This window comes from Coturnix japonica, chromosome 4 (genome assembly GCF_001577835.2).
Source record: "Coturnix japonica isolate 7356 chromosome 4, Coturnix japonica 2.1, whole genome shotgun sequence".
NCBI lineage: Eukaryota > Metazoa > Chordata > Aves > Galliformes > Phasianidae > Coturnix > Coturnix japonica.
In genome coordinates, this window is record NC_029519.1 from 12,231,426 (window position 1) to 12,257,611 (window position 26,186).

A 26,186-nucleotide genomic window follows, 5' to 3' on the forward strand; every position below is an offset into this window, starting at 1 on the left:
CCTTGCAAACGATGGCTGCAGTGATGCCCAAACCAGTACACCCTTATAGCTGCGCTGAGCTCCTCATTTCAGATCATTGAAGACATTACACGGTGCTGGCCTATTACATGGATATATTTGTAGTGGAGTGGAGTGTCCCCTCTCCTCGAGCAGCTTTGCTATAAAACCTCCTCGCATCTTGTATTACTGCGGGTGCTCAGGTTACTGTGAGCATGCCGTGCACCGTGACATTTCTCCTTCATGCTTCTTTACTACTAAGAGATGGCACACTCAAAAGAAGGCCTGGTAATACTGAATGAATTCACATACTGAGGAAAGCAAATCTGGACTCTGGGAAAGCTGCATTAAGGGCCAGCTCAGAATTTGATTCGGTGAACAGTAGCTGAGCATCAGCAGTGCTGGACTGCCCCACCTACTGGTGATAGATACCCGCACTCTGGGCTCTGTTTTAACCCTGCTGCCTTCTGGAAGCTCAGAGCAGGTTTACTAACTTGCACTCGCATGAGGGACCCTCGGATCCACTCTAGATTTACCTTGCAGTGAATATTCAGACCTATTTTAATTTGAACACAGACTACGACTTCAAAGCGATAGATAATGCTACAGGGATTGCCAAATCTCTTGGTTGAATGGATGTTTCTAACCTTGAGGCCTGTCCGGGCTTCTTGGAGCAGCACATCCCAAGGCTCCCACCGCAGCCCTGGTGCAGATGGGATGTTCCAAGTGCCTGTTGAGTGAGAATGGCAGCACCACAAACGTCGGCCCACACCATGACCTGTGAGACCTTCTTTCTCACACAGCACGCAGCCCATTGCAGCGCATCACTGACGTACAGGACAATGGCCCTTGGCGTAGACCCGGCCCTAAACTAACACTTGGAAGCATTGTTTGGCTCAGCCTGGCCCCCACAGGTCGCTCCCTTCTCGCAGTGCCGCGCGGCCGAGGCTCGCTCCGACCGCTCCCAACATCCCCCCTCCCGAGGCGGCGGCTCCGTGCGGGACGTGACCAGGCCGCCGCCGCAGCGCGGCCTCGGGCGGGGGCGGGCGGACGGCTGACGGGCGGGACGCTCGTCCAATAGGAGCGCGGCGCCTGCCGCGTGGGGCCAATCAGCGGCGGATGCGGACGAGACGGTCGGCGTAGCGGCGGGTCGGCCCGGTAGCGCCACAGAGCGCGGGCGGCTGCGGTAGGGAGCGGACGGATTGGTGAGGAGCGGCGGTAAAGAAAGATGTCTCTCTCCAACAAGCTCACCCTGGACAAGTTGGATGTGAAGGGCAAGAGGGTCGTTATGAGGTGAGCAGCCGTGCGGCGGGGAGCTGCACTAGGAGCCGGCCGCAGCTTTTGTCCTTCCCGTGTGTCTCCGTGTGGGGCAGGCGGCAAAACGTTCAAGGAGAGCTACTAAATAAGGGTGTTTTTGGTACGGATGTGGAATAACGGAGGATAAAGCGACTAGCAGGACACGGGGAAATGGTTTTAAGTTAAAAGAGGGAAGATTTAGGTTGGATGTTACGGAAAAATTCTTCACTAGGAGAGTGGTTAGGCCCTGGAACAGGCTGCCCAGGGAGGTTGTGGATGCCCCGTCCTTGGAGCTGTTCAAGACCAGGTTGGACGGGGCCATGGGCAACCTGATCTATGGGGTCTCTATGGGGATCTATGGGGTCTCTATGGGGATCTATGGGGTCTCCTGGGCAACCTGATCTAGTAAATGTGTATGTTTGGTGGCCCTGCTAGGCAGGAGGTTGGAACTACACGATCCTTGAGGTCCCTTCCAACCCGGGTCATTGTGTGATTCTGTGTATAGTGTAAGGTAGCGATTGAGTCAGTGTGGTAACTCGGTTGCAGTCGGTCAGGCATCGCCTTCCTCCCCGCCACATAAAGATGGTGCAGCCACCATGGCCGGGCCGCGCTTTCCCTGCGTGAGTCAGGGAGGAGAGAAGCCGCTCTGTGAGTAATTTGTGCTGTTACACAACCGGCTTCCTGCTGCTCACCACGTGGGCACAGAACCACAAATGGCCGCCGAAACTCCTCCCCTTTCATCCATAACTCTGGTGTGTGTGTGGGGAAAGTTGCCCCTATATCTAGGTAGGGGCTTCCTACGGGATGTGACAAGCTGTAGCACTCAGCTCCAGAGAGATTAGAGCTGCAAAGGACAGGAAGCTCCCAGCCAGATCTGAGCATGGCTTTGAAAGGAGGAGTGAGGCATTGTCAATGCTGTAGTCATGAGAGTTGGGTTGTATTGATGCTATGCAACCTGATGCCCGTTTTCCAGTTGTACCGTTGTTATAAGAATAAATGGCTAATATCTGGTGGGCTTTGTAATGGAACTTGTGCTCAAAGCAGCTGGAAATCTGCCTCTACTGATGTGCATTTCAGGGCAGCCCCTTTACCTTCAGGTTCCCTCGTTCTTTGTAAAAGAAACTTATTTTCTGTTTGTTTTCTTTTAGGGTTGACTTCAACGTCCCTATGAAGGATCACAAAATAACCAATAATCAAAGGTGAGACCCAATTTCCATCCGAAATGATGGGCCAAAGTCTATTTTCTCTCTCGTTTTAGCCCATTCTGTTAGCAGTACCTCGAATGGTATCATGATTACACTGTCACTTTTGGTACCAGAGTATTACAATGACTCAGAAAGGTTACTTAAATGCTTCTGCATTTACTACACTTACTACATTTTATAACATTTACTATAGAGCTTCTCACTGTAGATCCTGTAGAGAACACATACAAAGTATCACATAACTGTATGGGTCCTAACCTTTATTTCTGAAGTATGTTTGCAACGTTATGGCCACGTTACAGACACATTAGAGTCTATTTGGCTCTGACTGTTGTACTTGATGGTAGTATCCAGGAGACCATCTGCCCTCCTTACCCTCTGTTAACTTGTTGGTTTACGTATTTGTTCTGGAGCATATGAAGACACGGGGCTTAGAAACAGGGATATACAATGTCTTTTTATCTTGCTTGTCCATCATTTGTAGGCAGGTAACTGATTTGTTCACAACTGGTCAGCATTCCTGTCATTTCTCTTATCGGCTCAATGTCAGTGACCAGATCAGGAGCCCAGTAATATTCGTATGTTTCCTGATAATTCTTAGCTATGAGCAATCAGCAGAATTTAAATGACAAGGTACCTTTCACTTCCATCTCCTACATGTCGTGGAAGATCACAGCAGAGAACCTGAAAGCACACGGGGATGGGGAAATTATTTGGTGTATGATTCATAATGACTGTGCTTCAGGGACTGTCACTTTCCTTGGGAAGGGAATAGGCTGGGTTAATACCAGGGCAGCTGTGCTCTGTGAGATATGATGGGCTTGTAGATGTTTGTCCCAGCAAGTGTAAGTTACTGAGAAACCCGGTGTCCCTTTTAGGGATGTACTGCTGGCGATGCTCTGCTGCCTTTAGAATACACTAAACAGTGAGAACAAGAGAGGTAGAATGGACTTGTTAAGTAATCATTCTACCCAGCTCGTGTTCTCTTTCTGTTACCTTTTTTGAAGAACAACTTCCAGGGCTCTTGTGTAAGTGGTTACTAAGTCTGCCTGCATGGTAAACTCTAGCTGAATTCTTTTTCATTTGTTTTTCTCTGCCATTCCAGAATCAAGGCAGCCGTCCCTACCATCAAGCACTGCTTGGATCATGGAGCCAAGTCAGTGGTTTTAATGAGTCACCTGGGCCGCCCGGATGGAGTTCCCATGCCTGACAAGTACTCCTTGGCTCCAGTAGCTGCGGAGCTTAAAGCTCTCCTGGGCAGGTGAAGTACCAGAGCAGCTCAACATGCATCAGTCCCTCCCTGTGAGTGGACCTGGATGCTTTCCTTTTGGAAAGAGAGTAGGTGGTGGAATGACAGCGTATATCTTGTCTTTGCAGGGAGGTCTCATTCCTGAAGGATTGTGTTGGTCCTGAGGTGGAGAAGGCCTGTGCTAGTCCTGCAGATGGCTCCGTCATCCTGCTAGAGAACCTCCGATTCCATGTAGAAGAAGAAGGGAAAGGGAAGGATGCTTCAGGGAACAAGGTGAAACTTCAAGTCTAGGTTCTGTGTGTGCCTTCTCTGCTCCTTGGACCTTGGTTGCAGCAGATTAATGATGAATTAGCTGCTTGCTCAAATTGCTGTTTATGAATTCACTCTCGAAAGGGGACCAGAGAGCCTTTGTTCAGCAAGTCTCATCACCTGTACTATGCAGTGGAAAAGTCTGAGACAAGTGCATTGAATATCCAAGATGAAACAGCTTAAGTGAAAGGCTGTAAATCATTGCCAGGGTTGCTGCACTCCGTAAAAGGAATGAAATAGGGCTGTCTAGGAAACTCTCATTGCTGCTTATTAGGCTTGGAGATGTCTAAAACAAAATTCTAGGTCTGTTGGTGTCATTCCCACAGCACTAGCCGCAATGAATCTTGCAACTTTGTCTCTTTGGCTAATTTTTTAATATGCTGATTGAATGTTCTGCAACATAGAAATTATCAAACCCTGTTATAAGCCTGCCTGCTCTTACGGTAACCATTGCGAACCAGGCTGCCTTGTACCTCTGACATTTTCTTGAAGGTCAGGAAGAATGTTTGCTCCAGATGGCTGCTTTTCTTAGCGATAGTGACCCTGGTGACTTTACACAGGTTTTGGCTCCTTTCATATTCATTGCATGGAGGGGAATGCTGACACCGTGTGGTGACCTTTAGAGGCTGATACAGGAATCCAGTAGCTTAAGAAAATAGCCCAGAGTAGCTAAGCCTGTGCAGATGAAAATAGGAAATTGGGCAAGTTTGAAGTTTACCATAGTCATGTGCAACTGAAAGCCAGTGTAGTGGCAGGGAGAAGAATGGGAAAAGAACTTAATTTGCTTTGAGAAACAGTCCCTTCATTTTGTAGACTAATATGCATACAGAAGCATGCATTGCAGCTGGGCAGCGCAGGATGGTACTGCTGACAGATGAGAAACTCATCTTAACCATCATGTCCTGCCTATAGGGAGGGAAGAGCTGAGCAGATACAAGTCTGTAGGTTATCAGATGCTGCTTGGAAAATGTCTGACCAAAGCCAATCAAGTGGTAGTGTTTCCTTCATTCAGTCTCTCATGTTCTGCTTACAGATGTTAATGGCTTTAACAGGAGTGTTTCATCTCTTCGTGTACAGCCAGACAATTTAACAAGTGAAGGAGCAGTTCTAGCATTGTTCTAGAATCTGTGCTGTCACTGTGGCCTGTTGCAGCGTGCAGGCTAAATTAATTTAACTTATAAATAAGTTAACCTCTAGGAATACAAGAAAAGCTGTTCAGAGCAGCAGCTGTGAATCAAGATAAACAGCATGAGAACCAAGGACACCTTTAGAAGGAGGAGAAGGGACTCCCAGCTCTGATTGGATATGCGCCTGCATGGACAGTTGAAAAGTGTTTTGTAGAATGCTTTGTTGACATGTAAAAGTGGTTGGGAAAGTTGTAAGGGCGGATGGGAAAGTTAGAAAACAAATACTTGTGAAGGTATATAGGGATGTGAGAACTTGTAATAAACAAGTTGTACAATAAGTAGAAATCTGTTGGAGGGAACAAAAGGTTACAGTCCATGCCTGCTTTACTGATGCAGTTAGAAATGGGAATGGTCCTCAGGGCTTTTATGGGAAGCTCTCAGAGTTTAATACGGAGTTTAAACCATTTAAACGTCTTTGTTGTTCCTAATGGATTGGTGAGGAGTATATAAAATAAAGACACCCACAGGATGAACAGCTGAATTTCTCAGCTCATCTTTTCTTTGGGTTTAGAAGGTCATTGCTTATAAACTGCTGAGTTTCACTTCAGTTTTGTGTGAGTAGCACAAACTTGTCATTCTTTTGCTTTTTAGATCAAAGCTGATGCTGCAAAAGTGGAGGCTTTCAGAGCCTCTCTTTCTAAACTGGGAGATGTTTATGTCAATGATGCTTTTGGAACTGCCCACCGTGCTCACAGGTGTGTATCTGGTTTTGTTCCATAGACAGAACTGCAGAATGATGCCTGCTGTGGAAAAACAAGTTTTATCCTCACTGAATTTTAACTTTTTGAGACTATCCCATTATCGTTTTTCTGTATTTGTTCCTGACTGATGTACTTAGGGGAGGTAATTGTCTATAGTATGTATGGTTTAAAGTTTTTCTCTGAGAGCATGAGACAGCTGAGCTTCTTAAGACTTGAATTCACTTTTTAGGTTGTTATAGATGCGACATTGTTTCTTTTCCTCTCTCTTATCTTTATTTTACAGCTCCATGGTAGGTGTTAATCTTCCTCAGAAGGCTGCTGGCTTCCTGATGAAGAAAGAACTGGATTATTTTGCAAAGGCCCTTGAGAAACCAGAGAGACCCTTCTTAGCAATTCTTGGAGGGTAAGACTCAAGCACATGCAAACTACTTATTTTTCTTTAGCACCTCTGTAACAAATGAAGAGTTCTGGCTTTGTTCAAACAAGTACTTTCCTTTGAACTGTACCTACAGTTCAGATGTGTAGGTAATTCCTGAAATCTCTATGGATTATTTGGAGTCTAGCTTACTGTGTCCATGAGGAGTCTGCTCATCATATCTCATGGTTGCTTACGTTCCCTAAATAAGGGACAGTCCATAGCAGTTTGCTGTACAGTTGACCCAGAAGAGCTGATACACACGATGGCCCTGAAACACTGTCAGTGACCTTTCCTCCATGGTTCAGAGTACAAGCATCCTGCAAGCTCAGCACTGTGTAAGTTGACACGGTCTATCGAAATGCAGTGGCGACCTACTGTAGCTGTTGGGGCTTCTGCTCTTAAGCAGCAGCAAGTGTACAAAGAGAATTGAAGGGGCATCACCAAATGTCTGCATGTTGAAACAAGTGTTTCAGTTTGTCAGGTCTGACAACAAAGAATTTAAATACTTGGAACAGTAACACAAAGCTTGGACACTGTAGCATTTCCTCAGTGAATGAAGTATGTGGTTATTCCTGCTCTTTATACCCATGAACATGCTTTTAAAGTTGTAATAATTCTTGCATCAAATTGTAAAGGTTTATGTGATCTTGATTACAATGAGCAATGCTTACTTTTCATTAGTACCTTTCCAAAATTTAGAGCTGTATGTGATTCAGCTGTAGACTGTTTACTGTTTATGTATAGCAAAACTGGACCCAGAAGATGAACTGAGGACAAATGTATTAATAAGTGAGGTGAAAATGAATGGTGCTGGAAAACAAAAATTTCAGCACTAGAAGCAGGATTGTGCACAAAGGAAAGGAATTAAAATGTAAATAGCTTTCACGTTTCTTTTGCTTGGAGCTGCACACTGCATCCTGCAGGTTTTTGCCTTGGGTCTGTACATCTTGTCAGTTGTTTATCATACAGGTCCCACAGAGTGGCAGTGTTTGCTGGAGGCTGATGGACACCAGAGCTCCCCACAGTTGCTACTGTTGGGAGAGTGGAGGCAATATGTGTTCTTAGTGATTAGGTCTGAAAGCATTTTATTAATGAAATCTGCGTTGTTATCATTGTTTTAGAGATGAGTTAACTAAAGAAAAGGAAAGGGTTTTATATAACGTCATCAAGGAAGGCAGAGCCAAACTGAGGCTGTAATGCAAGTCTCTTGAGTACCAGCCAAAGTTTTGCCTAGGGTAATATCTTGAGGCCTTTATGAAGCTGACTTTTACAGAAAGTGGCATAAAAGAGGAATGATTTGTCTATTCACTACTGCCTCTTGCCACTCCCACAAAAAGTGACTGTGGCATTGTTATTCCATTATCATTCACATCTTGTGCTAAAAGCAGCCATTTGCTTTTAGGCAGAGCAGCTCATCCTAGTAGTTTGAATCTGTGTTATGAGTTTTGGGTATGTGACCTGAACTGATTACAGGAGTTTGGCCTGTGGTAGAGCTGGGACATTAGTTGTGAGTGGCAGTGCTCTGATCCCTGCCGTGTGCTGCTGGATAGTCAGAAAGTGCCGAGCTAATTTTATATTTCAATAGGAAAAAACTGAGGGCTAAAGAGTGTCTTTGTAAGATACTTTTTAATGCTGGCTTGCTGAGTTGCCAAATTCTTTCTGCTCACTCCCCGTAACTTCCTTGTTGAATCATTCTCTTAGAATGAGTTTGCAATATCTCAGTATTGCCATTACTGAATAGCAGTTGAAAAATTCTGCTTTATACTTTATGCAATAAGTCCTTGGTGTTGTCTTACTTAATGATAGGGTAAGGTCTGCCTGAGGAGTCTGGGGCAGTGACTACACTTCATTCTTTTCTTCTTTTCCAGAGCTAAAGTTCAGGATAAGATCCAGCTGATCAGTAACATGTTAGATAAGGTCAATGAGATGATCATTGGCGGTGGAATGGCATTCACCTTCCTCAAAGTGCTAAACAACATGGAGGTATGAAAAGAGCAATTCTGTGTCTACTTCTAGTAAAGGGTGACCCATATATATAAGAGAGGGGGAGAGAGAGTAAACCCTATAGAGAGTAGGGAGCACCCAGAAATTGCTCGACAATCTGTTTGCAAAAATTGGCTTGCTGTGCGTGTCTTAGTGCTCTAATACAGCTCTGCAGAATTGCTTTCTGGATGGTATTTATGGCTTGACTGCTGTTCATCTCATATATAATGACCAATAGCTAAACAGATGCTTCTTTTGTTTTTCCAACATAATTTTTTTGTAGATTGGCAACTCTCTGTTTGATGAAGAGGGATCCAAAATTGTCAAGGACCTGATGACCAAGGCCGAGAAAAACGGTGTGAAGATTTCCTTGCCAGTTGACTTCATCACTGCAGACAAATTTGATGAGAATGCAAAGACTGGGGAAGCCACAGTGGCTTCAGGCATTCCTGCTGGCTGGATGGTAGGTTTTAATAGACAAGGGACAAGAAAAAGTAACAGGGAGCACTGGGTTAAGAAAAACACTCATTATAGGAATTAAAAGAGTAATTGTGATCTTCTGAAGGCTGTATAACTGCACAAAATATTTTTGTTTCATCAAATGAAAACACTGTGGTTTGTCCTGATACAATTTTAAGTCTTAAAGTAGCTTTTGTGGGATTTGGATTAAAACAGCAAAATTTCTCTACAACTTTCAGATCTGAATGGAGTGTAAATCCCTTTGATTTGACTGGAACATAATTAGAGTTGGCAAAAGTTTCTAAACAAGGCTTCATGCATCTGACATTGCTGGTTTTGTGTTTTGTTTTTGTGTTTTTTGTTTATAACTTATTTGTACTCAGAATACAAACACCACACCAAGCTCCACCCCACAGAAGCAGCTTGCAAATCTCTATTCCTTAGCATTCAGTGCCTGGAGTAACTCTTGCTTTGTGACTAGTCTCCTGTTTCTAAACTAGCAGCAAATCTGAGGGCGCAGAACCAGTACCATCAGGCCTTCCAAAAGCCTTATTAACTTCAGTGTCAATTGAAAGAGGAGGGGGGGGAAAGTATTTATTGATTTATCCAATCAATAAGGTATCGGTGATCCTAGATGAGGGTTGCCAGAAAGCTCATCTCTGAATTCTCTTACTTGTCGTAGGGCTTGGACTGCGGCCCTGAAAGTGTTAAGAAGTTTGTTGAAGTTGTGGGAAGGGCCAAACAAATAGTGTGGAATGGTCCAGTTGGAGTCTTTGAATGGGACAAGTTCTCCAAAGGAACCAAAGCCTTGATGGACAAAGTGGTGGAAGTAACTGGAAAGGGCTCCATCACCATTATTGGTGAGTAGTTGCACGTTTGTTCTTGTCTTTATAAAAGCAGCAAGTAAGTTTGTGCCTGCTAAGAACCGCATTAAAAAGAGTTGGCAAATCTTTCTTTGATGGTAATGTTTTCATCTACTACCTCAGCTTGCAGACATGACTTTCAAAACTGTTATATGAACTAATGCTGAAGATCTGGGAGCACCAGCAGCCTGTAGCAAGGCTATGTCCCTTAGGCTGAACAAATTCAATTTCTTGCCTTGCTGATTTATTTTTTTCTTGTACTACAGGTGGTGGAGATACTGCTACATGCTGTGCGAAGTGGAACACTGAAGATAAAGTTAGCCATGTCAGCACTGGAGGTGGTGCCAGCCTGGAACTGCTAGAGGGTAACTGTTTTTTTTTGCGTTGACTTATTTGACTTGTGTTGGCAAATTAGATAGTTCTGGGTGCTCTGCCTTGCATTGATATACAGGAAGGCACCAGAACAGAATAAGTGTCTTTTCTATTTCAACAAATGGAGTTGCACATAAGATCCTCCTAGCTCTCATTTTGTCCCCCTAGAGAAAGAGGAAAGAAAATGGAACATTCTTGCAAAGTGCATAGACTGCCACTCCCACCCAGCAGTAAAGCTGGAATAGGAAGCGGTACAGCTTTCAGAGAGGCTTCTTGTTTGTTGGTTCTTCCCAGAGACATGGTAACCAGACTGTCTGCAATGCTCAGTTTGTCAGGGATCAGAATCATGTCACATTTTGGTTCAAGCTTCCTTTTGAGAGCACTGTTGGAAATCCCCTGGTCTGGGGAGCCCTCTAGCGATCTCTTAACAAAGCTGCACAAGAGTACTGACAATCCAAAATTGGTAATTACCTGTTTCCCAGTATGTGTAAAGTATCTAATAATGTCAGCTGCTCTGTAGAAGGGAAACTGCAATAAACTGCATTGCAGCTGTTGGTTTCCAGCAGTTGTATGTGAGACGGAGCTTTTGTTTCTGTTGCCTAGGGAGTGATGCTAAAGGGAAAGAATGCAGATGGGTAGAAGGAAGCACTGTGCAACTCATTTATCCAAAATGACAAAATTGTTTAAGTTTTGGCCCAGAATGTGGGCTTGTGTGTGATCTTTTAAATGTAACGGAAGTCTGGTTAATTAGAGAAGCTTCTGAAGATTTAAAAAAACAAAAAACCCCAAAAACCGACTAAAACAACTAGTGGGCTGTGAACAGTGGCACAATTCAGTACAGTTGTACAGCTTGAGCATTCAAAAGTTTTCTTACCCCCTTCTCCATCTCCCCCCCAAAAAACACCCCTATGTTCTTCATTATTAAAGAAGAACAACAGAAAGCTAAGAAGATGCTTTAGAAAACAGTGCACTTGAGTAATTTGGGGAGCCATACCCAAAGATGAGCATGTTCCTTACTCTTGCCCATTGCAGTGATATATCTAATTATCAGGACATAGATGTTTTAATCACAGTAAAAATCTCAAGTCTTGTAGAAGGTCTTGTTTATTTTTCTTCATTCATTCATAAAGTTTTCATTACACACTCCAAAATCCTATCTACATGCTGCTAGGGACTGAAGGAAGTATGGCAGCAACTTCCTAGGTCTTATAATAAAACCGCTTGCCATCAAACTTGTGGAGGGATATCTTAAAGTATTTGGATCTGACCCTAGCAGGAGCTTGGACAGAATCACACCGTTATCATTAATTGAACACCGATGACTGTGGGCTGTTAAGAATCTGTCTGCAGATATGCTCTGGATACTCACTGCAGCCCTAAAATGTATTTACTGTGTGGAACAGCTTAACCCACAAGTTGCGATAGCCACAAACATCAGCAGGAGTGCATGTAGAAACAGTGTGACCTATAGTTTAAGGTGTTTTTTTGGGGGGGGATTTTGCTTGTTTCTGTTTTTTAAATATGTAATTGTTGCAGTTGTAAGCATAAAGCCAAGTACTTCTTAACTTTATTGGTATTTTTTAACTACTCACAGGTAAGGTTCTTCCTGGCGTGGATGCCCTGAGCAACGCGTAGAGAACAGCGTATCACCCCCGTTACTGTGCACAGCCCCTGAGATTCAACACTTCTATGCTTCTGTATTTCAACTCTGCGATAGGCAGATCACAGGATGTAAACACAAACTGGACAGGATTTGAGAAGACAGCAGAGATATTTTATGGCTGCAGTTTACATGATCTGGATGTGTTCACTCTTATCCCACTTGAATTATAATGTAGTGCATTTAAACTGTTGTTGTGGATTTAGAGTGTATATATTTATATTTTGCCTTCTCAGAGAGATTAATCCCTCTTAGACATGTCTGTTTCTCAGAAAGGAGTGCACTGTGTAGCTTCTTCAATGTTCCTAGCAGGCATTTCTGTCACTTGACACGGTTCAAAAACAAAAGGGGACTCCAGTTTTTTGGAGGCCGATCGTAATAGCTGCTGAATAAACATATTTAAAATGCTGACAGCTGGTATGTAGTCTTTCTTTCAGATTTTGCATTAAAATACCCTTATTCTAGCACTAGGAGTCAGATCTTTCTCATTATTATTTTTTTTACCCCGTGGATCTGTAAGCATCCAGTCATCATCAATGTGAACTTTGGTAAGGAAGTTATTGTAGATCTGGTGTTACATCAAAACTTGCATGTCATCAAGTAAGAGAGAAGATGAAATTTTAATAGTAGGTGTAGTAAAAAGTGGTCAAAGCTTCAAATGTGGTTATTGTAGAGAAAACTTGCTGCACAGTAGACAGCTAATGTCTCTAACTTAAATATTCTGGAACCTTTGAAGGCAGGCAGGTAAGAACTCAAGGTTTTTGCCTTCCCCCTTATGTACACAAACAGAACTGCAATACTCTTGTTCATGTATGTGAGCATAAAAGTGCTAAAACAAGCAGAGCAAAACAGATAATCAGGCTTGTTTACAGATCAAACACATTGCAGAACTACAAGCGTTGTCAGTGGAATAGCACCAATGTGGTGCAAATGTATGAAGTTGGGATTATTCTGATCCTGGCTGTTGTGGGGTTGGCTCCTGCACCTGCTACAGGACACAAATGTAAGTACAAGGTAGCTCTGAATGAAACTCAGTGATATAGCAAAATCACATTGGCTACAAATCACCCAAAAGTGTGTTTTGGATCAAGTCAGCAGTCATACAAAGCTTTACTCAGAAGAACTACAAGAATGCAGTGATTCAAATATGTATCTTTCTCCTGGATCACTGAGCAGTGATAAAGCAGTGATTGCCTGCTCTAGACCTAGTGGCTTCCCTGCAGTACTATCACACTGCCATCCTGGGTGTTGGGTGTGGGCTGAGCTGAACAACGCAGGGATGAGCTGTGGAGAGAATCTTTGAGGTGAGCAATAAGCTGCAATACAGAGCATGCTTTTAAGTTAAAGTATGTAATGTATACAGTACTGCCAAGACAAAATGGAGGTATGTGTTATAAACAGACGTGGTCTATTTGCTAAATGGTACTTGGTCACAGCAGGATGCAAATTAAAACCCAATCAAGTTAAAGTGCTTATGAAGGTATATATGAAAATTATACTTGCTACATTTTAAACCTAAAGGCGACACTTGAAAAGCAACCAGAAATAATGTAAATGATTGCAGCACTGTAAGTCTTCTCCCTCCCTCCTTTGTAAATCTCCCAAGCATTGTCTGATTACACATGAATGATGCAGATTTTTGCTAGGATTGCTTTCTAGCTGCTGCTCATGTTTTCCAGGCAGGGGTGCAGACCTCCCACAGCTGCAGTAACGAGGCAAAGAAAAGAATGAGCTTGTCAGCCACAAAAAGACTATGGATTTTGGAAATCTACTACTACAATAACAAACGTTCCACCGTGTTTTATAACAGTCTGTTCTTGTCTGGCTCTGGCAAACAAGGCCTTGTTAGAGCAAGGCTTGTTTTAGTGTCGCTCTTGGAATCCTGTGTTGCTGGCTTCCCATGGAGCAAAAACAAGACTTACCCTCCATATCTCCTTTGGTATTTACAGTGAAAGGTCGGTGTGTGGCCACTACCTCCTCTTTGTCCTCCTCCTCTTCATCAAAAGCAACAAGACAAAGCTGTCTGTAATCAAATATAGCAAGGAGTTGTGATGCACCATGAACACAGATGTATGCACTCAAAAATATTTTTGCACCTGACTTTTGGATTCGTGCTATGTATGTCTTAGAATGGTTTGTTTGTTTGTTTCCATGCCTTATTCTAATTATTGCCACTCTTAGGTCTGTGTGCTGAGAACAAACCAACAGCAGAACTAGACATGCTTAGTTTTTCAGATATTAAAGCAAAGGGGATGAAATGTCCTTGCATGAGTCTGCAGGAGCTGTACGCTTGATGACCAGCAGCTGATTAACAACAATTTCCAGATGTTTAACCTTTGCCTATAGTTTAGTTTTAGTAACTATTTGTCTATCTGTAACTATCTATTTCAAGAGAGCATGTGGCAGAAGGCCACAAAGATGAGGGGCCTGGAACATCTCCTGTACAAGGAGAGGCTGAGAGACGTAGGGCTGTTCAGCCTGGATAAGAGAAGGCTGAGAGGGGATCTCAAGTGTAAGAGTCGAGTAGATGGGAGCGTGCTCCTGTTTGACCAGGGGGTTGGACTCCATGGAACCCCGAGGTCCCTTCCGAGCCCTGCAGTTCTGTGACTCTGTGAGGGGCCTCCAGTGGGCAGCAGCCATTTCGTGAGCTCAGAAACCCCACTCACCTGGAGGTAAGGGTGAGCTCCGGGTCCTTTTGTTCTCCCTGCGGGCTCTCCTCGGCGTACCTCACTCACAGCGGTAACAACAACTCGCTCGGCCTTTTGAGAAGGACTTCTGAGCTTTCATCCCCACCAAGTCCCGCTCGGACCCTCCGCTCGCTGAGGTGCCGCCACCGACAGAGCCCAGCACGCAGCCCGGGGCGCTGAGGAGGGGCGGGCGGACTACGCCTCCCGGCAGCCACTGCAGGGCCCGGCCCAGCGGGGGATGCCGGGCGCCGCCGCCGCCTGGTGAAAGTTATCCACCCAACCTGGGCAAGGCGCCTCCCAGAGCCGCGCGGCGCCTCCCGTTGCCATGCCGGCTTTGTCACCTCGGCGGGGAAAGCGGCAGGATGGATGAGCGGGCGGCCGACGGGGCAGGCGCCCGCCGGGTAAGGAGCGGGAAGGGAGGGACCGATGGAAGGCGCGGGCCGCTGCGGTGAGGCCGGTTCTCCGCGCCTCTGAGAGGGCCCGCGGCCGCCCTGCCCGCCGGGATGCCGGGCTCGGGCAGGTGCAGGGGAGCGGCGCGGGGCTCCGCCGGTGGAGAGGCCGCTGGGGGAAAGGGGGAGCGAGGAGTCTGCTCCCGCCTCACGACCGCGGCCCTCCTGCCCTCCATCCCTCCCTCAGGGGCTGCCCGCCGCCCCGCGCTCGGCCTGAGGGTACTGTGGCCGCGCTGCCCCGTCTCGGGCCCCTCCCGGGGACGGAGGCAGAGCCGGGGCTCAGCCCCAGGCCCCCGCGAGTCCTGAGGAAGACTCCTGGGAAAGCTTCGAGAAGGCTATGAGGGTTTGCCGTGAGTACCTGCTCTGCGGTCAGAGGGGTTTGCGTGTGTGAAGGGGAGAGCAGAGCTGTGCTGGCCCTTGCCATGTCTGTTTTTGGGTCCATGTAGCGCCAGGGGACACTTTGCTCCTGTAGTCCCACACAGGAGCCCTGTGGCCTCAGTGCGTGCCTGGCCCACTGCTCCCATTCCTGCTGATCCACCTCTGCCCGAACCCCAAATTAAGCAGAAAGGACTCCAAATCCTCCTACTTTGGTTCCTGAGAGAAGAAAATGTTGATCTATGAGTGATGATCCCAGAAGTGTTGGGAGCTCTGTATCTGTGTCCCTGCCCCATAGAGAGAGAATGATCCCCCAGCAGCCCCCTGAGGTCTGGGTTCAACCATCCCTGCGCTGCCCCAGGTAAAAAAGACTGGGCCTTTATAGGCAGGCTGATTCAGGTTGGCCTATAAATATTCTCAGCGAGACTCACCATATGGTGGGAGCAGAGCCACAAGTTCCATCTGTGCCAATTCCAAGATATCTTTTTGGTAGAGCAGAGGGACGGAAGGCTGAATCTGCAGTCACGCAGGAACCTGGCGGCTGTTGCTTTTGCTTGATGTTGTAGGTAGCCAGAACCCAGCGAAACCACCCCTATGTGCCAGGACACCTCCTGGTGTTCCCATGGCACAGGTACTTGGGGGGCTGTTTTTACTTCTTAAAACATCTGGTCCCAGGCTCATGCCCATGGCATCCTTGCCTGGAGTCCTTTACCACGAGGAGCATCAAGAAGATGCCCATTTGATTTTCAGGTTAAGTTTCTGTGTCACCTCTAATAAATGATCTTCTGCTCATCCCTCATGCAACAGAAAATAGAAAATTCCATTCTAATTCAGTCCTCGTTCTTATTCCACGTTTTAATAATAGTTTTTCATTTAACATCTAATCCTGTCCTAGCACCTCTAATCAGTAAGGCCCAAGGTGCTTTACAAAAGAAGGGAAAAAAACCTATTCCAATTATCCTCATTAAAGCTGATATCTTTTGGCTTTGGGCAGCTTCTGCAGATAATATAGGTCATAAATAATTAGGAATACAATCTAATTAAAAGAAATCCCAGTTGTAAACCAAAGGGCCACACTGAAGAAGCCGGTCTTCAAAGGCACGGCCTTGTAACCTAACCTCCCTGATCAGAGCAGCATCCCATTAACCTGCAGCTCTTTGCCCTCCTGACCTGTGTGCCCCAGCAGCAGGTACTGCTGGGTGCCTGTGTAGGATTGTAGAGAGGGAGAGATTCAGGGTGTCTGTGACAAAAAGCATTCTGGTTTGAATAAAGGTCTGGTGTTTAGCAAGCTACCATAACCCACAGTCTGAACTGAGCAAAATGGAACTAATGTAGGGGTTTTTTTTTTTAGCAAAAGAGAAATAATTACTGGAAATTAGAAACACTGCTCAAACTCGAGTCCTGAAGATAGTTAAAGTAAGTTGTGTCCTGGATCAAGTTCATACGTGACCTAAATAGAATTCTGACCCCAGAACTCACTCTGAGCACTATCTTTCATTAAAGTTGGGTGTGAACTTTCATGTCTGGGAGTTTAGGCTCATACTAAACTGGATCTCTGTGTTTTACCTGCGTGCCTCCTTGGAAGCTGACTATCTCAGGGCTGCTGTTTATCTGTATAATTCAATAGTAGGGCTATGTGGGAGAAATCCCTGTTCTCATTCCAAGAACTTGCTGTCACGTATTAATTATTCTGTGGCAATATTTGTGCTCTGATTCCTAGTTACACAGTGTTTAGCGATGACCTAATTGCAATGTTCTCATTAGCAGAGAAGTTTCTGAGTTTGACTTTCTAGTTCACCTTCTCCATAAGTCATCATACGTTCTACCATCAATACTGCTACTTTAGCCTGATGTTTTCTGGGTCGTCATAAGGCATTTGAAGTGCATCCATAACAGCTTCTTGCATTACACTGTTGTATCCTACAACTTAGTTCAGAGTGAGAGCAGACCATCTTGTAGGTGAAAATGGCAGAATCTGAAGAGCTATGTCAGCTTTCTTACCACTAAAGAAACCGCACCTGTGTTTGGTGTTGGGTAATTTCCTTGAAAGCTGGGAATACACCAGCAGCTACGAACAAACCTAAAATGGCCAGACTCCTTTTGGATTGTCTTGTGCAGGGGTTTAGTCTCAACCACGAGATGTTGGTTTAATTTTCAAACTCAGAGGCTGCTGACTGCAGGTTACATTAACTGAGTCCCTTTGGGCTTAGGAGAGGTCTGATTTTGATCTACCTGTGCTGTAATTTCTTTGTTTGTAAAACCCAGATGTTTTGTGTTAACTGTAATTGTTTTATATACATGGAGCTCAGAATAGTAAGGGATGGCTGGAGCTCTGGGAAGCACTGGTGATACTGGACATGGGCTCCATGTGGCAAGAGGACACCCACAGCAGTAAGGCAGTGGGGTACACAAGCACTGGGAGCTGCAGGGTGGGGGGATGAGAGCAGAAAAAAGGGGGAAGGATCAAAGGAAGTATATAAAAGTATAACATTAGAAACAGTGTATGGGGCAGATGGCTGACAGAAAACCTTGGAAGAGCAGGTCTAGAAGGATGTAGGGAGAAAACTAAACCTATGCTGCTTGGACAAGGCTTTGCCTTTGCATGTGATAACGTTCTTAGAAAAACTTGGTGCCACTTATGGGAGAGACGAGGGGAGAGGATTCCTGGAAAAGTACATATGCGCACAAAGAAGCCTTTGGTTTCTTCCCTTGCACATTTGTAGAGAGCTCACGTCTTTCTCTTACCCCAGGAGACATTCCTATTTCCTTTCATTTACCAGTGTTTGGAAGGCGGATGGAGATGAGGCACTGTTGGATTCCCTTATTAACTTAATCTGTGGGAAGCCCTACTTAAATCATTGAATTTCTCAGTCTTGATAGAACGAAGTATTTGTACAGTGAAGTCAAACAGAAGATGGAGGTTCCTGCACAGGGAGGCTTTGACGCTGTTCCAGTCCTGCGCCTGTGACTCTTACGCGTGCGTTTCTTTGAAGTCTGAAGCTTAGGAGTCTGCATTAATGATCAAGGGACAGAGCTGAATACAGAATTCGAATGGTACAAAGGTAAAGGTGTGGATATGAATGTGGAAAGAGAATGTTTAAGAGTAGTCTGGCATGTATGATTAATATTAAAAAAAAACCAAAACATGCTAATTTCCTACAGTTACTCAAGTTCTTGGGGCTTTTAGCATCTTCTCATTTAATGTAGATCAATGATCTCCTGCTGAGTCCTGTCATATTCAAATTATTAACTTCCTTAACAAGTAGAAAACTTGAGGTCTGAAACCTTTAGCCGTTTTGCACGATGGGAAACTTGCTCTGATCCTTTAGGCAGGAATCTCTGTTCCTCACTCGGTGTTTTAGGGCGCTCTGCTTGGCTTTTGGCTGCTGCTGCTGCTGGCCCCGCTCTGCCAAATGTCAGTGATCCCTGAACGCTTTCAAAGTTCCTTAGGACTCTCAGTGGATGCAAAGCGCTTCTGAAGCTGAGATTTGTCAGGAACCGAATGCATTAGAACAATTATTTCTGACTTTGTTACGATTGTGTTAAAACTTTGCTGTTTTCCACCATGCTTGTTCTTTTTAGGGCTCTCAGCTGTTGCTCTGATTTGGGAACCCTTATTCATACTTTTTACTTCATAAAGTAAAACAGTCAAAAGAAAATGCAGCACATGCTTGCTGAACTCGGTAGATAAATATCTGTTGCCTCAAACAGCGAAGCAGAACCTTAGTTTCAATTTCCAGCCTACCGTTTCAAATTCTATTTTTCCAGAACTCCACCAGCAAATCAACTCCCCTGTACAGATTACTTGAATTCAGCTTTGTTGGGGACCCAAGGAATGGACTTGGAGGCTCAGTTTTCAGTACTCATCTGATCTGTAGGGACCTCAATAAGGGATCCTAACATGGTATTTATGTCCTACCTGACATGGAGCTGCTTCTGAAGCCCTGGCACCACAAGGCTGGCATGCTCTCTCTGAGTGTCTCCTAAGTGGTGGATGGGTGCAGACCTACCATGGATACTCACTGATGCCCCTTGTGCTCCTTTATCACTCAGTGGGCTGTGGATAGGGTTGTGCCCTAGGCTCTGCTCTGAGTGTCTGGGACCTCTTTCTCCAGATCAGATTTCCCTACTTAATACCATAGTGTAAATGAGTATTTATAAATGAGTGGTGGGGGTCTTTGGATCAGCTATGTCGTATAAAGCTCTGACCAAAGCCCACTGTAGCCCAGCAGAAAACTATCTCTGACATTGCTCTTATGTCCCCAGGAATTAAAAAGACAAATAACTCTAAGCAGTTCCACATGTACTGAGCCTTAGTTTGTTAGTTAGCTTGAGCATAATGTCTTTCCACAGAACTAAAGAACAAAAAGCTACCTTGAAAAAAATAGCCATTGGGAAGCAGGGCAGCAAAAGCCAAGAAACTTGAGCCCTTTGCTAATGAATACTCTGTCCTTAACTCACATTGTCTCTTTTGTTTCCCACACTTTCATGAGCTGCACATGGATTCAATTTGCCAGTCTTAACCCTTCTTGCTGATGCCTGATCTGTGCAGTTTGGAAACTGGGACAGCTGTCACTTAGGTACTTGGCTTTGCTTTTATTCATATTTTTTTGCTACCTGTGTGTTTGCCCCATGCAGTCTCTGGCATGGATGGTGAGGGAGTCCACAGGGTGCAGGCAATGTGTGGGTGTGTGTGAGGAGAGGGAATGAAGTCTTCCTGGGGAGGGGTGTAACAAGGATGGAATCAGAGCAGGGTTGCCTGGATTGAAGCACGGTAGCTTCAGGGGAAGATGCCAGTGCTGTGCTAGGACTTCTTTAACAAGAGCTGCTTTTCTTGGCATAGCTCTAAAATTGATGGAAAGTCAGGAGGGAGCCAAGGAAGGGATCTGGCATCATGGGAACTTCTCACGCCAGCTTGTCTTTGTGCTGCAGCTCAGCAGAAGTGCTTTCTGCAAAGCAAAGCATTAAACATCAGATGTTTATTTGCAACAGCGAAATTTATTCCAGCAAACGATGATTGACCATAGTAAATACTCTACTTAGTAATGACCGTATTGTTTCCAGAAACATAACTAGCTCTTAGTTGCTGTTTGCTCAGTTGGTAGGGATCTCATTAATCATCCTCTTACAGCAAAAATGGCATTTCACATTAAAAAAAAACCAACAGTTCATTTTCTTGCCTCATTTCTCCTGTAGTTAACTACTGAACAAAGATGGCCAGCAGAGAGTGCTGGTGCTCTTCCAGAATCCTGCAGAAGCATCTGAAATAGTGTAAAATCAAATCAGATTTTCTGCAAAACTATTTTTAGGTTTTTTGAACATAAAATGCTAATGAACTATCTGTTACTTGGTATCTTGCTGCCGCCTTTAATTACGAATCTTTCTGTAGCTCACTAAAAGGAGAAAGACTGCTTTCAGAAGAGCATTATACACAGAAAAACTGTAATTGCCACTTTTTTGAAGCAATTATTGAACAGAATTTTATGTTTTGCTCCAATGCATTTGCCCTTTTTTCTACATAGCATTCTCTCTCCTTTTATCCCTCCTCTTTATTTCATGTTCAAAGTGATCTGTTTACTATTCAGCTTCTGCCTAGTGGAAGGAGGTGGCCCCGCTCCTGCAGACAGCAGAGCTCTGGTATCTGTGTGGTGTTCATCATATCGCTCAGACCCATTTTAGGACCTCCCAAAGCAATGAGAGATTTCTTCCAACCAGAGGTTACTTTTAGTTGGGCCTCTTCCATGTCTCAGTCTGATTCTGATGGCATTATCAAAAACGAGTTGCAAAACTTGAGATCAGAAAGGGACGCTGCCTCCCTCCCTTGTCTCTGTGGGGGGTTATTGGCACCATCATTAGTTCTGGAGACAAAAATGGTTAGGATATTTGGTGTTAAATCAGGCCTGTTTTTCCCCTCATGATTGTTGTGGTCATATCAGGATTATTAAGTGCTTTTGTGCGGAACCTGCTGTACATCTCTCTCATGTGACTTCATACTTTCTTTAGTCATCGAGAGCAAAGACTGTGTAGAAGTGCAGGGCCTCTCTGCCTTATTCATGCACGTCACTGTGATCCAAATCCTTTGGAAGTTTAGGGAATCTCTTCGTTCATTTCTTCAGAATCTAAGGAGAGATCTCTTTAGCTTTGGTGGCAGAGGGAATGCCCCGTCTGGTCCCAGCAGCTCCCTGGCACTTCTCAGTGTTGTTAAGAGTTTATTTTTTACATGCCACAAGAAAAGCACCGTTAAATTGGTGCAGGACCAGGGATGAACAGAGATTAATTTGTACCCCTCTCACTGTGCTGAATGGATGCGGAATCGGGCGGCGATTCCTGTCTGTACACGAGGGATAATGTCAGCAGCTTCCTGAGCTCCAGCTGCTGTGGACAAAGGACGCAGAGCGGCAGAGATTCCTGGAGGGAGGAACTTTAAGATGGAGGAATTCTAAGGAATGTGAAGGACAACCTCTTAAAAAATTGTAGGTGGAGCAATTCCAGGTCATCCAAGCGCTTTGTGAGCTCCAGATTGATTTTCCTACTTAGAAATAGCTGCCGTTGTGACGCTTCTCTTTTGTGCCTTTGAACACATTGACTGTGACCTCCGTGTGATTGCATAAATTGGCCCGAGTGCTCTGGAACAGTTAGTAGGAACCCCTTTCTTGTGTCGTTTCCTGAATTCCCACATTGTGGCGTGATGTGTGTGTGGAAACTGCTGGCTTCCTCCAGCGGCAGCCGGGTGTGCGCCAGGATCCTGGCACAGGGAGCTGCAGGGGGACGGGATTGTTAGGGAGAGGATCTGCATTTTGTGCATCTTCGTTCTTTTCCAGCTCCGATAAAGCTGTTATCTCCAATTGTGTGGGTTAAGCACGAGCAGTTAGTGCTCTGTAGAATAAACAGCAGCGGATGACTTGAGGTTAAGGTGCTTCGGGCAAGGCTAGCTGCTCTTCAATGTCTGAATGAAGCAATATTTCCATCTCCCAATGACTCTACCTTCTCTCTTTACTCCCCGCTCTTTTTTCTTGTGGCGTGTGGGAGGGAGGCAGGATGTGTGATTGAAGCATAGTTTATAACTCCTTAATTGACTGTAGCAGTGTAATGCCCTTACAAATCCACCCCACAGCATCTAGCAAATATGTGCTTCATTAACTTGTTCTGTCCTCTTTTTTCCTTTCTTTCTCTTATTGCAAGCTGTAAGGTCGTGTGATGTTAATGAGTTGTTTACGTGTGTTTCTGCATTTATTCCACCAAAGCGTTCCAGTGCATGGGAATCAATTCCAGGGGGAAAGAATCAATGTTTGTATATTGGCTGCATTTGGGATTTCTGAAGTTTGACTTCCTGAACTTCTTTCCAGTTTCTTCTTTAGAACGGTAAGAGTTGTGAATGTTGGAAAGGACTCATTTCCTTTGCACAGCTGAAGGGTCAGTGGCTGGACCGGGTTATCTCTTCTCACACGAAGAGCCTGGATGAATTCAAGTCAGCAGGCCAAGTTTTGCAGCACAGGGACTTGACGTGTGGACACTTTTGGCATGCAGAGTCCTTTGGAAATGGATGAGATTGACAGACCGAGCCTTACTGTGCAGGCATTGCTTAACGGGTTTCTTATTTGCAGTCAGGCCTTAATGTACCTGGCCTGCTGTGATTGCTGTGCCTGCTTCACATCCCCATTTGGTTCCTTTCTGAAGGAGTACCATGGCTTGTACACAAACCAGGACCAGTTTGTTATGAGTCTTGTTTAAGGCTGAGATTTGCCCATGTTTACAGCATCAGTCTCAGAGATGGTAAAGGTGCTCAGCCCATTTCATAAGCAGGGCTTTTGGCACGCAGCAGCAGGACTTGGTGTCATGAGAATGATGCTGCCCTATGGCATGAGGTCCTCCAAAGCAGGGGCACTGCACCCAGCCTGGCAGCCGCTTTTATCCCTTCGTGGGGAAATGAGCACAAGGGAAGCCGGATCATGTGTGTGTAAAGCCACGCTATGTTCTAAGCTGAAAGTCTCCAGGAGCTGAAGCCTTCAGTGCAAACCATCTCTGTGTGGTTACTCCTATGGAGGAAAACGGCGAGGGCTCATACCTGCCCTCAGGTTTGGCCGTGTGGGGCTGGGATGCGCCGAGAGAGCCTCAAAACAATCGGAATGCGATACAGGGGGGACTCCTTTAACACCCCGCCTCTACGCGGTTAGCCACGTATGCTGCCCTCACTTTCCACTATCCGGCATCCGAACAACAGAGCGCTGGGCCGGGCGGGGCGGGCCGGGGGCGGGCCGTGTTTCCTGCCCGCCCATCCGCAGTGCCGCCCGCGGGGCGCTCCGCGTACACACGGGCGGGAGAGGCACGGAGCGGAGCTGCGTGCGAGCACCGCGGGACGGCCCTGCCCTGCCCCGCCCTGCCCGGCCGGCTCAGGTAACCGCGGGGACGAGGCGCGGAGCGGCGGGAGCCCGGCTGTCTGTGTGCCCCGCTGTGTGCCCCGGCCGCGATGCTGCGGGCCCCCGCTCCCCGCTGACAGCGCAGCCCGTGTCTCGGGGCTGTCCTGCTCGCTCGTCCCGCAGTTCTCGAGGCGCCGAGTGCTGGCTCGCCGTCCCGGTCGCCGGGCTGTGAGCGCGTTCGTTTGCAATAAAAAGAAAAGTGGAGCTGCGGATCCGCCTCCCATCACGTCCCATCCCCTGCGGAGCCCGGTATATTTGTGCCGCTAAAATAGTTTGCTTCTCCCTCCGGTTTTATTGACACTGAGGATGAAGAAGGATTTGGAAGCAAAAGCGCCTTGAAGCCGACGTCGTTTGGAGAGAGCCCTGCAGCTCACCCGTTGGGTCTCGAATTCCACCCTTTGCCCCTGCTGAATCCACCGCTCTGCCCTTTACTCTCCGGGGTAAAAAACCAAACAACAACAAAAAGCCGAGGAAAAGAATCCCCTTGGCAGCAGGGCAGCTTTGTGCGGCCACCCCAGCGAGCTCCAAGTGTCCGGTTTCTGAAAAGAAGAAAATCCTTTTGTTTTCAGCAGATCAGTAGGTAAGAGACGCGCTCATGGCACAGGACTCAGCTTTCATTCTTGTAGCCAGAGCCGGGAGACAGACTGGCTCTGTGGGCTTTTGGCAATCATTTCTCTCCTGCAAAGACTGCGCTTCATCTTGCAAACGGACACAAAAAATACACTTACAATTTCACCACTGTCACTAAATATTAATTAAAATTAATAGTTGTGGGCTTGTGTGTAATCGGATGAAGCAGAATTTTTTGGGAGGCACTGAAGTGTGTCTGTCTCAGCCACGTTTCTTGTGGCGCTCTTTTCAGAAGGCAGTCACTGTTGTGCTTGTTGTAATCCACGTGTCCAGGCTGTCGTTGCTTGTGGTGCTCTGCAGAGAATCATGTACGTGCTCTGATGTATGCATGCATGTGAGTAGGGCTGCTGCCATCGGTTGGGATTTCTCATTCCGTGCTGGAGTTTGTTTTCCATTAAGTGCCTTATTCCTTGTGCCACAAGGTGTGGAAGTGTTGGGCCTGTAATTAAGGTGCATCCACATCTTATCAGCCTGTTGGACATGGCTGGTAACAAGCTTGGCAACGTACAGAGTGAACGTGAAGATATTTTCTTTGTTTTTTGTGTTTTTCAAGTTAGGCTGAAAACGCAGCAGGGACATGTGCACATAATAACTGGAAGGAGGCCCAGTCTGTACAGGGAAACATGTTTTGGAGCATATTCCTTTCTCTAGGGGCCAAGAGCTGGATGTGTGCTGTTTTACAAGTGGAAATACCGCTGTGAGTTTCTGATCCTTCATTCTCCCCCAGCTCTGTCTCTGTCCCTGCTTCCCCTGGGCCAGAGTTTCATCGCTGATGGGCTTTTGTGCAAAGGAAGAACCTGCGGAATTCACATGGCTCATAGTTGGACTCCTCCTTTGCAGGGAGGGTTGTATTGTTCCCCATGGAAGCACGCAGCATCCCCCGGCGGGAGGATCTGGCTGTTTATATAGTGAAACCAGCCTTGACATCATGCTCTTCCCCACTGCGTGGGTTGTTCCTGTCGATGATACAGGAAATGCTAAATATCGCTCTGCTCTGCTCCCTGGTCCTCTTTCTTTCTTTCTTTTTTTTCCTGTTCCTCTCCTCTTTGGAAACTTAGATGGGAAAAGAGAGTGGAAAAGGTGTGTGTTTCACCCTGGGAGGGAGGGCAGAAGCTGATGGACCCTCAGAGCTGAGGTGTAAGAGCCGCCCTGGGGTGGGTGTCCAACCTGGCTCCATCAGAGGACAGGACGCAGGTTTTGGCTGCTGTCTCGCTGTTTTCTGCCACCTGTGACTTCTTCTGGTGACCAGGTCTCTCTACCAATCCGCAGGTGGGGTCATGAGAACTATTTTCTCAAGCTTATGCTTGCTGCAGCTGCATGAGTGGTGGCAACACCACGACGGCTGTTCGGGGCTAGTAGAAAAAAATGAACTTTATCAATGAGTCCACGACCCTTTTAAATCTTTGGGTTAGATTTGGACCAGGGCTCTCTCATTGATTGCTGCTCCTAGCAGTGGGTTGGTTCATGGCTAGCCCTGGAAAAATTAGTCCTATGGTAGAAGTCAGGGTTGGGGGTTTGTCGAGAGTGCTTGATCTCCCTCTTTTTCTCCCAGACTTAGTTGCAACATAACCTCTATCCTTAAAACTTTAATGGGAACCTCAAACACAACACAGAATGATTTGTTTTTGCTGTCCTTGAGAAAAGGAAAGGATTTCCATGAGGAGAGAAGGAGGAGCCTGGTCTCCCTGAGCTCGCTGTTACTGCATTACGAACAGGCAGCAGGGGCCATTCGTTGGGATGTGTGGCTGTGGATTTCTTTGGCAGTGCCGAGACCTCATAATTTTGGTGTTATTTGCACAAAGCATCTTTGAGTTGTGACGGCTGGTTAATGTACTGATCCCATGGTCGTTATTCTACCTGCTTGTGGTGATGCACGACATCGGATTGTGCCATAAACTCTGAGGAGTCAGAGGACTGCACTTTCGCAAA

At 46.0% G+C, this 26,186-nt stretch overlaps 2 protein-coding genes and 1 long non-coding RNA gene across 10 annotated transcripts in view; 2 read left to right on the plus strand and 1 right to left on the minus strand.

Annotated features, from left to right (window-relative positions):
- Window positions 1-1,144: 1,144 nt before the first annotated feature.
- On the plus strand, window positions 1,145-12,110 carry PGK1 (phosphoglycerate kinase 1). The gene is made up of 11 exons (XM_015860450.2): window positions 1,145-1,290; window positions 2,442-2,492; window positions 3,604-3,759; window positions 3,876-4,020; window positions 5,835-5,938; window positions 6,228-6,347; window positions 8,231-8,345; window positions 8,629-8,808; window positions 9,487-9,664; window positions 9,934-10,032; window positions 11,634-12,110. The coding sequence occupies exons 1-11, from the start codon at window positions 1,226-1,228 to the stop codon at window positions 11,672-11,674; spliced, it is 1,254 nt and encodes a 417-aa protein (XP_015715936.1). The 5' UTR covers window positions 1,145-1,225; the 3' UTR covers window positions 11,675-12,110.
- Window positions 12,111-12,201: 91 nt separating this feature from the next.
- On the minus strand, window positions 12,202-14,580 carry LOC116653325. Of its 2 annotated transcripts, XR_004306904.1 has the most exons (3): window positions 14,366-14,580; window positions 13,622-13,722; window positions 12,202-12,687 (listed from the first exon to the last, which is right to left on the minus strand). It is a non-coding gene; the product is annotated as an uncharacterized LOC116653325 (long non-coding RNA). The 2 variants fall into 2 exon arrangements; XR_004306903.1 differs by lacking the exon at window positions 12,202-12,687 and having other exon boundaries at window positions 13,433-13,722.
- A 16-nt stretch (window positions 14,581-14,596) lies between these two features.
- Window positions 14,597-26,186, plus strand: part of AMOT (angiomotin) — a 55,820-nt gene continuing 44,230 nt past the window's right edge. Inside the window, exons 1-2 of one of the 7 annotated variants that reach the window (XM_015860445.2) lie at window positions 14,598-14,787; window positions 16,562-16,626. Coding sequence is in view for 1 of the 7 variants with exons in the window: in XM_015860442.2 (XP_015715928.1) it covers window positions 15,173-15,185 (13 nt within the window). In the remaining 6 variants the exon portion in view is untranslated. Of the gene's footprint in view, window positions 14,788-14,983; window positions 15,186-16,561; window positions 16,627-19,660; window positions 19,791-23,522; window positions 24,208-26,186 lie in introns of those variants that run through there. The other 6 variants (XM_015860448.2, XM_015860443.2, XM_015860442.2 and 3 more) reach the window with 6 other exon arrangements.